Source organism: Choloepus didactylus, chromosome 20 (assembly GCF_015220235.1).
Source record: "Choloepus didactylus isolate mChoDid1 chromosome 20, mChoDid1.pri, whole genome shotgun sequence".
NCBI classification, from domain to species: Eukaryota; Metazoa; Chordata; class Mammalia; order Pilosa; family Megalonychidae; genus Choloepus; species Choloepus didactylus.
Window position 1 is genome coordinate 35,652,142 of NC_051326.1, and position 10,104 is coordinate 35,662,245.

The 10,104-nt window shown below is 56.2% G+C and overlaps 1 protein-coding gene across 1 annotated transcript; it reads right to left on the bottom strand.

Moving 5' to 3' along the window:
- Positions 1–200: 200 nt before the first annotated feature.
- Positions 201–5,565, bottom strand: SOX7 (SRY-box transcription factor 7). The gene is made up of 2 exons (XM_037812970.1): positions 5,081–5,565; positions 201–1,263 (listed from the first exon to the last, which is right to left on the bottom strand). Exons 1-2 carry the CDS (start codon positions 5,316–5,318, stop codon positions 347–349), a joined length of 1,155 nt encoding a protein of 384 aa, XP_037668898.1. The 5' UTR covers positions 5,319–5,565; the 3' UTR covers positions 201–346.
- Between the last annotated feature and the right edge of the window lie 4,539 nt (positions 5,566–10,104).

The following is a 10,104-nucleotide window of genomic DNA, read 5'->3' on the forward strand; positions in this document are numbered from 1 at the left end:
TGGGAAGCAAGGTCAGTGAAAATTCTACCTTCAACCGCATCTTTCAACAGTCACATTGCTAATTCCCAGGGTGTAGCCAAGAAAAACTCATTTGAAGGAGTATACTCAAAATGCAAGCTGAAGGGAACAAAACTGGCAGGCAAGGGGGCGGAGAGGGGTGGGCACGTGGATCAGCAAAATCCCATTGAGCTTTAGGATGGAGGATCCTGGGGCCAGCAGCTCAGTCCCCTCCACACCCTGCTGACGGTTGGAGGAAAGCTGGTAATACTGCGTAGTCTCTCAGCTCTGCTCAGTGCTTGGGAAGGAGAGGGTGGCATGGCAAGGCAGGACTCGCAGCCTTGGAGCTCTATGACACACTGTAGCTGTTGTAGTACGTGGCTGTGGCATCCGCCAGGACCGATATGAGGCTGGTCTCTGTGGCTCCTGGTGGTGTCACCTGGGAGACGGGAACATGCCCACTGAGGACCACGGCCCCTGTAGCAGAGTCTGGGTGGCCAGGAGTGTTCAAATACTGGTCGAACTCATTGCGATCCATGTCCCCCAGGAGTTCCACCTGGCTCAGCTGATCCAGAGCATCAAAGCCGGGGTGCTCGGGAGGAGGGGAGAGCTGGCCTAGGTGGGCATGGAGGTTGGAGTGGAGAGAGTGGTAGGTGGCAGGGGAGTAATAGGCAGGAGATGGGGGACAGCTGGGTACGGTGGGCATCATGGAGACGCCCGGGGACTGGCTGAGGGCCAGGGAGCCCAGGGGGTGACTGCAGTGGAGGGGGCTGGGGGCGTACTCCGGTGAGTAAGCAGCCCCTGGCAGGTGGGGGATGCGGTGGGAGTGAGCACGCTCCTCCTGGCAGGGGGAGGAGAAGAAGGTCTGCTCCGGCTCCAGCACGTCCAGGGGGGACATTTCCGGGGGCGTGGGCAGGCCGTAAGGGTAGGTGTCCACACTGCCCGCGGTGCCGCCGGCTGGCCCCTCGTGGTAGCAGCCACGGAGGCTGGGCAGGGCCGTGCCCGGGGAGTACTCACCCCTGTCCTCCTTCTCCCCCAGAGCCGCCCGGCTCCCACTCCTCTTCTCGGGCAGGGCGTTCTGGTCGCGGGAGAGGGAGCTCAGGAGGAAGCCGGGGTCCACGCGCTTGCAGAGGCGTTTGACCTGCTTCTTCCTGCGAGGCCGGTACTTGTAGTTGGGGTAGTCCTGCATGTGCTGCACGCGCAGCCGCTCGGCCTCGTCCACGTAGGGCCTCTTCTGGGACAGCGTCAGGGCCTTCCACGACTTTCCTGCTCACAGAAGTCAGAGAATGCCGCTGTCAGCATGGACGCTGTTGTGGGCGGTGGGCGCACAGTCCCTGCGTCTCCTACAAACCATCACCCCCAGGCTCCCCTCCACCATCACCACCGCGCCCACAGTTCACCCTCTGGCAGCCACAAACAACGCCGACAGGCCTGGCATTCCCTTCCCGCTACTGACCCTGCCCGCCTAAGCCAACCCTTCCTGCTCGCTTCTTGCAAACCCACTCCATGCAAACTGGAGGGAAAGACACATCCAGGCTCATGTAAAAGTCACCAGATAATGCGAACTCCACAGACTAGGTAACATTTGTGGCTAGAGGCTCATTTGACCCAAAAGCCACAGAAATAAGCAAAAATCAATATTGGGGCTCTTCTTACCCTTCCATTGTCAATTCTACTCATTTGTAAATTTTAATTAGAACTCCCTGCCTTCCTTGATCCTAGCTGCTTCTCAGGAAGTGATACTACAATATTTACTCATGGCCTAAATCTCAGACTCAGGCTCTATGGTGAGGGAACTCAGACTCAGTCAATAGGCTCACAGATGTAAGTAAATTAAAGGGTCTCACTTGGGTCAACAAATGATTGTCCTTTACGTCTGAAGGTCCAACAGAACCCTGCCGCATGTATGTGAGCATGTGCCTGCAACACACACACACACACACACACACACACACACACACACACTAACACACACCGGCTACCATTTCCATCCCATCTACCTGGGCCCCTTCAACTGTAGCAGAGAACCCCTGCCCAGCCACTGACTCTCCCTACAGAAGCAAATCCCTTGACATCCCTGGGCCTCTACTTTCCTCACCAAAAATAAGGACACTATGGATTCTATGGTGTATGAATACATCTCAATAAAACTGCATTTTAAAAAATGACACTGTGATACTACCCAACTCAAAACTTGCCTTTTGAATCCCATAGGGGTTAAAATGCTGATTTCCTTCACTTGTATCTTATATTCATGTTACTCACTTATCTATCGTTGTGTGTGTTACTGCAGCACCTCTCTTTTGTTTAATGTGCATTGTGCATCCCTTCAGCAGCAGTATTTTCTGAAGATAGCTTCCGGACCCCTTGAGTTGTTATCTCCGCAGGTGGGCCCAGGATTCTACAATTTTAACAAGTTACCCAAGGACACTAATGTATCCTGAAGTTTGAGAACCACTAACCAGCTAAGTCCTGTAAGGAAAGGGACCACAGCTTGTACTCAGCAGTGTACTCCAGGCCAGCTGCAGAGCTGTGTGCTCAGCAACGGGCTCCACGGGCCAGGCCCTCAAAGAGAGCTGAAGGAGTAGGATTATTAAACTGTCCTACCATTTGGGTGAAAGTTTATAGCTATTCAGCCAGAGTCATCAATTAGTGTAATGAGCTGTCACTTAAAACAGCAAGGTGAAAATTGACAGGAACTCTGAATTTGGGGCTGGAAAGTTTTGTGGACTCAACCCAGCCTGTGGTTGAGGCCACAAAGCTGTTGCAAGAGGCTCAAGATGCAGACGCAGACCGCACTGTCTGTGGAGTACATATCTGATGTGAATCTAATTTCTAAATGTACCCAGGAGTTGTAAGATTAATAAAATATAGGTTCATTTTTAAATGTTACTGATGTATAGTGTTCTTTATGCATTTTCTCATTCATAATATAGTAACAACACCAGTGCTGCTGGTGAGGATGCTTGAAATGTTTTTAATGTTAAAGAATGTGGAAAGCTCATAATCAAAAAAAAGTTGGAAATCTTACATCCTGCCCTTTCCTTTCATAGGTCAGAAAACAAAGGGTTGGGCAAGATCATTGGGTTGAAAACGGATCATCCTGCTACCTCCCATATGCATAAATTCCATATTTTAAAAAGCAACACCGTTTATTTCCATTTCCCAGTGCCAGGTGTCTGTGCTGTTAACCGGGAAGGAATCAGTGTCTTTCCTGCAGAAGGAACAGTAACCTCCTGAAGCCTATGTGCAAGCTGTCAGCAGGGATCAGCCCACAAGGAGGCATTTGACTCCTTAGTCCCTTTCCTGGGGAGCAGGCAGCCCCACTCCTGCAAGGTAAGGCTTCCCGATCTGCTATCTCTGTCATGTCCACCTGCCCAGGGAGTCTGACTCCATCCTGGTCGGATTCCTGGGGCCTCTGTTCCCACCAGGCCTGGGCAATAGGCATAGGGCCTCAGGTGCACAAAACCTGTAGGGGCCCACCAAAATGCTGTAATTTTTTTTTAAATCGGAAGAAAATATGAACTTTAGTGTGAAGAAAACGTTTTAATGTATATTAATGTATTTGTCTTTATACCAACTCAGTATATACTTTATACTGAGTATAACTCAGTATTTTATGTATATGTATATATATGTATATATGTGTGTGTATATATATATATAATTTTAAGGAGAAAGAAGCCCACAGGTGCATAGGGCCAAAAAAGTGACAATGCAGCCCTGGGCATAGCTAGCCAGCCGGCTGGGTCATGGGCAAAAGGCCCTTTGAAACTACTCACTCCATCAGCAGCTTTAAACGGGCATCTAAACTGCCAAAGGGTTCTGGGTAGCCACTGAAGCCTATGGCTTTTAGCCAGCAGAAAGGGGGGCATCACGGCCGGGTTCCCTGGTTCCTCCCAGGGAAAGAACCCTCAGCTCCGACGGAAAAGGAAGGAAGGGCTCGGTTCCCGGGCCGGGTGGGGTTGGAGAGGACAGGGCCAGAGCTACCACGCTTAGGGCCTGTGCCCGCTGGTGTACAAAGAGCTTTTAAAGGTTTCCTACGGTTAAAACGAATAAAAACCGCGTCGAAGGCCAAGGGGGTTGGGAGCGCAGGATTGACAAGTGCTTCGCTCCAGACTTTGGAGGAAGAAGGAAACCCGACAAGAACTCCCGTTTTTCTGACGTGACTTAGCCTCACCCTGCGCCTGAGCGGCCCGCCCTGGACCCCCCTGCCTTGCCCTCTCCCCAGTCCCGCCGCCCCCGCCCAGGTCAGCGCCGCGGGACGCAGCACGCGGTCCGGTTCCAGGACAGACAGACCCTCACTGGCCACTATAAGAATCTTAATCAAATTATCTACACTCCTAGAACTGAGAAATCAAATCACGAAATCTAGTCTATTTGCGTAGACTTTTTTTGCTAAACATTAAGTAAAAGCAGGGATGCTTTTCCGCAATGTTTCTCTTCACAAATTTCGTTAATAATATTTTTGCGTGCGACAACGAGCCTCTGTCTGTGGTGCTGCCAATCGTAAAGTGCAGGGAATAATGGGCTTCCCCGCCTCGGTGTTCCTATCAAACTTCCGCGTTTACCCGGCCTTGGAGTTTCGGTGCCGGGCTCTTCCCGTGCACGCGGGTTTGCATGGAGCCCGGGAATGCAGGGGCGCACGGCGCTCGGCGCGAGGTTTCCAGCCGCCCGCCCGGGCCTGGCCGCTGCCCGGCTTCCTCCGGCCTCCTGGGATCCCGAGCTCCGCCCCGCCTGCCGCCGCTGCCTGCTCCGGTCCCAGTAAGGAAGCCTCCCTGCAACCCCTAGCCAGCCGAGCGGCTTCATTTTGGGCATCAAGTGTTGTGAGTCTGCTCTGAAACCCCGACACCCCCCCACCCCAACACACACCCACACTCCAACATCTGCCCAGTCTCGCCGACGGAGTGAGCGCCCGGCGTCTACAGGCGAGCACACTCCAGTCGTACGCACAGCTGCCAAACTTCTCGCGGTCCTCGAGACCCCTTCCCGGTCTTCCCAATCGAGCCCCAGATCCCGCCTCTGCCCGCACCCCCGCCCCGCAGCCCTGAAGAGCCTCGGAGCGCACTCCCCACTCACTCACCCAGCATCTTGCTGAGCTCGGCGTTGTGCAGGTCTGGGTTCTGCACCGCCAGTCGTTTCCTCTCGTCCTTGGCCCACACCATGAAGGCGTTCATGGGCCTCCGGATACGGCTCTCCGAGCCCTTGTCCCCCGGGGGGCGCGGGGCGGCCGGCGGGGACAGCCCGTCCGACAGTTCGGCTTCCAGGGCCTGGCACTCGAGCCCTTCAGGCCACGGGTAAGCTCCCAGCAACGAGGCCATGGCCGCACGGGGGTTGCCGAGCTTCGTCTCGCCGGGCCGGCGTTGACTTGGCCCTCGCACCGGGTCGGGGGCGTCCAACTTGGCGGCAGCAGCGGCCCCTTATTTATCAGCTTGGGGCAGCCGTGTCCTCCAATGACTCTCGAAGGTGGCGCGGCTCCTCCTTCCGTCTCGGCGCGGGGGCCCCCTCCCTGCGTCCCGGGCCGCCGGGTCCCTGCTCCGACCTGCCGGGAGGGGGAGGGGTGCCGCCTCCCCGCGCCCGCCCCCGGCCCGCCCCTCCGCCTCCCGGGGTCGCGACTGGGGATCCGCGCCCCGGCGGGCGGCACCTCCGGCCGGCTCCTGCCCCCGCCCGCTCCCAAGCCGCAGGTGCAGCTCGCGCTTCCCGGGTGACCGCGAGGCGAGCGGGAGGTCGGGGAGCGGCCCCGCGAGGTCTCCTCGCCTGGAAGCGGGAAGCTCGACCCCAGTCTGCAGCCTCCGCCGGGCGGGACTCTACCATCTTCTCCTGAGCGTGGATTCCTAGGCAGAACCGCATCCAAGCAGATTTCGCTAGGAATGCCCGGTGCGAGAGAAGCATTCAACATGAATTTTCCCCAAAGCAACCAGTGAACAGTTCTTAAGAGAAGACACCTATTGCTTTTCTGAAGTGACTGAGGCTTCGGCCGCGTTGCCCCTAGCCAATTCTGGGGGCCACAGAAGCTAGCATCGGGTGGGACTGGTTTCTAGGGTCTGCGTCCTGCTTTCCTGTTGGCGTAGTATCCACCTGAAAGCCCCCTGGACACGCCCGCACCCCTCTGGCTCTCGGGAGGGAGAGGTCTTTCTCATATCTCATTTATTCATTCTGGCAGTTTGAGTTCTCTCTCTTCTTACCCCTTCTCTGCCTCCCGCAGCCCGCCCCCCAGTCTCTGCCGTGAGGGTCTCCAGTTGCCTTGCCACTAGCCCTTCTCTCGCGAAGGTCCCTTCTCAGTGTTTTACGTCTCCCTCTTTCTCCGCTGCCAGGTGGAGTAGCACCCGCCCTTGGCTCCTGCGTCCCCGACGGCTTGCCCCAGTTCCCCTCGTTCCGACACCCCGGGCAGACCGTGCTGCAAGGCTCCGGCCCCCACGCAACTCCGGGGGCTGCGGGCTGGTTGCTCACCGCTGTCCCGCGCCGCCGCTCCGCCTCGCACTGCAGCTCACACCGAACCCTGTGCCTCTTGCGAACACGGCCGTTCCCCGCGGCTCTTACATCAGTGCCGGCACACAGTAGGCGCTCAGTAACTGTCGAATACGCGAAAGAATAAATGAGTGAACAAACAGAGCTTAGACACTAGATCCCGGAATTCAATTCACAAATATTTACTGAGCGCCACCCCTGTGCCGGGTTCTAGGCAAGGTCTTGGAGACTCCATGTCAATAGAGGTGACCCTGGAAAGAGGGAGTATTGCCGTGGGAGGACCGTGGGGAATGGAATTAGGACCTGTCTTCGGTGTTTGGGTTACTTAATGCGTGACTCTGGGCAAGTCAGGTAACTCTCTAGACCTCCTTTCCTAATCCTAAAACGGAAACAATAAGACTGACCTCACAGGGCTGTTGGGAAGACCCAGTGAGATGATACATGCGAAATCTGAAGCTCGGCACCCGATAGTTGATGCTAATATAAGCTCTAGACATAAAACCCGTAAGTCATAAATTCGATTTCAATGTCCCAGCAGGCAGTGACTAGTTTCATAGGCACCTTATGTGCAACATGTACTCCCGTACGGGCCCCATGGCTAAGACTGAGCAAGTAGATAAAGAAATGCAACGTCCGGGTTTTATCGCCCCAATTTTAACCTCTCAACCACCGGATAATTTTCATGCAAGAACCTGTTTTCCGAATGAATTAGATTGCTGGGCTTTCCCCTCTTCTCCAGCCAGGTTACAGTAGTAGCACCCTAGGCCTGCGGGCCCCACCCGCTACTCTCACGGCCAGGGCCGACCAGCGATGGATGCGGAGGGCAGCGCGGCGCTAGAGGAGAACCGGGTTCTCCGCAGCCGGACGGAGCATCCTGCAAGGCGAGGCGGAGCGGCGGGGCTGGCTGGCGCCGGGGGCCGAGGTGGGGGCAGTTTGCAGAGAGTGTCCGCCATTTAGGCGGACTTCCCCACCCCGGGAAGCCTAGGCCATTTCCCGTGTCGGGCCCCTCTGCCAGAAATTCCTCCAGAAAAAGCCTTATGCCAGACTCTCGGAACACCAGACTGCGAGAGCCGCGCCTGGCTGGGGCAGGGCAGTTTGGGTGGGTCCCGCCGGGAACTTGCACGGCGGCCGCGGACCCCCAGAGGAACTAGGCTCAGACCTTTACTGACATCGCAGCCCCTCCTGGCGGGGATAACGCTTTGCAGAGTCAGAAGCCTCGAGGAACAGCTGCTCCCTACCCGCGCCGGTGTCCCCACTCTCGCACCCAGCCCCTGGTGCCCTCCCTAAGTGGCCCCTGAGCAGAGCGCGCACGCTGCTAAAGGTTAGAAAGACGCGCCCCCAAGGAAGCGGGGGTTAGGGGAGCGCCGCGGGGAATCCCGTCCAAGGACCACGGCGAAAAAGAATGGGGAAGAGCGCAAAAGAGCGGAGCAAGCTGGAATAGAGAGGCCGCTTGGAGGAGTGGTGGTGGAGAAAAGATGGCCAAAAAGGAGAAAACCGAGAGGGGGCGGCGGCGTGGAAGGAGGAGTGGAGGCAGAGGGAATACGTATTGTTATTTTCCAATCGTTTCATTTCTTGTACTTTGTCGGGAGAGACGGATGTTCAGGAGCTGAGCTTAACTTCCCTGCCTCATCACTGGCGCGGGCACGGCCCCGGACGTGGTTGCTGTCTGCTCTCGGGAACCCAGGCTCGCTCACTTGCTCCATCCATCCATTCATTCATTCATTTGCATCCACTCATTCATTCACCTGGCCGAGTTTGTGAGAGCAGTGCCTGGTGCCGGCGGCTCCAAGACACGCGAGGGTCGCGGTGACCCCGCTGCCTCTCTGGTCGCCCCGAGCTTTAGTCCTTCCGAGCTCGGCGCAGACCTCAAACGCCCCCGAAGCCGGGGGCTCGGAGCGCTGAGCGAAAGGGCTAGGAATGGCGCCCTCGGAGCCACCCCCTTCACCTGCCCTCGCCAGCGCTGGGCCCGGGACCTCGGCCAGGTATTGGGCCCTCTGTTCATTCGGCCGAGGCTCCGCTCGGTGAATCTTCAAGCGCTGACCCTGGTAAACTGAACCGAGAAGGGTCGAGACCCAGGGGCTACGGCGCCGGGTCCCGCGGAGCCTCACATCTGCGGCGGGGTGGGATGGGGGCTTCCAGCGACCCTGGTGAGGGGAGTCGGGGCGGAGGGTCCGCGCGTGACCCAGGAGCGGGGACACCTGGACACCGCGTGCACAGCACGCAGTGGACCTGTTGGCACACAGACATGCATCTTACTCTTCCCTGCGTATTAAGTGAACTGGCTCTCGGCTCATCTCTTAAGTGACTTCATCTGTCTCTCTTGCTGTCTGTCTCACGCTGTCTCCCCTCCCTTCCTCTCTTCCTTGCTTATTAGCGGTGTCATTACTACTTCATTTACTTGATCTCAGCCTCAGTTTCTTCTTCTGTAAAATGGGGATTATACAGGGTTAATGACGCAATGTTTGTGAAAGCGTCTCAAAAACTTTAATGGACTGTGCAGATGTCAAGAAATATTATAAGGTAATTAGTGGGTGAAAATTTTAAAACTAAAATAAAAACAGGGTTGGGTTCCAAAACATTCCCTTGACCAGCTTTCCTTATTCAAATTGAGGAATTTCAGTGAAGATGGGGGGAGCGGAGAGGGAGAAAGAGAAGAAAGAGGGGAATCCGGTGCAAGTTCCCCACCGTCCCCACACCCAACTCCCTACCTCGCACCCCAGTCCAGGCACCGACTCCGAACGCACCACCGCAGACCCGGAGCTCTAAGCTACTGCCTTGTGCCAGGGCCACGGCTCTCTCAGCCCACAAGACCGGCCCTGGCGGGCACTGCTGGAACCTACGCTAGGACCGGGTGCTGCCTCTGCTAGGGCAGGCAAGGGAGCTGAACTACCCCAGGACCTTGAGGCCCCAAGATCGCCCAGGGCTGCACCACCCCTGGTGTCTGCAACGGTTCTGTGCATGTGTCTTGTTATTCCCCCTTCATACCAGTCTGGAGATCATAATCATCATCCCCATCACCTTTCCTCACACTGATTTGTCGGTACTTGATTTACAGTCTTTACAAAGCACGTTCCCATTCACTGGCTTATCTGCACCCCCACACCACCCTGTGTGAAGCAGGCACGGTAAATTTTAGAATTATGCGGTTTCCCAGAAGAGGAAGCTGAGGCCAAGTGGCCGAGCAGAGATGTGAACACACATCTCGTGCCCCTCAGGCCTTTGCTCCTAGGTTCCAGGGCTTTCCCAAGGTCAGCTCCCAGCACCTCCCTTCACCAGAGCCCCAGGCCCCAGGAAGGAGCTCCTAGCTAGCCACTGTCTCCCTCTTCCTCTTCCAAAGTTCCACCAGACCCTTCTTCATCCAAAGACGACCTGAAGTTCAAGGCATATCATGGACAAAGTAAAGTGAAAAGCAAATGGGCGAGCCCTGTTGGCCATGGTGAGACTATGCTGGAGAGCCAAGGCCTACTGTCCCCTCCCTCACCCTGCTCTCCCCTAACCCCTCACCTGGGCGGCTGCTCCAGCAATCTGCAGCTGGGATTGCTGCACTTGGGATTCCTTTTTTAACCTACAAATATCTGTCCATAGTCATTTACGAGAAAATTCATCAACGTTCCTAATTTAGAATATAGGAAGGGTGGG

What these genes read in the sequence shown, in the direction of transcription:
- SOX7 (XM_037812970.1), bottom strand. Translation starts at nt 5,318, where the DNA reads ATGGCCTCGTTGCTGGGAGCTTACCCGTGGCCTGAAGGGCTCGAGTGC. An exon ending in CGAGCTCAGCAAGATGCTGG is followed by an intron (nt 1,264 to 5,080) that starts GTGAGTGAGTGG and finishes TTCTGTGAGCAG; the next exon opens with GAAAGTCGTGGAAGGCCCTG.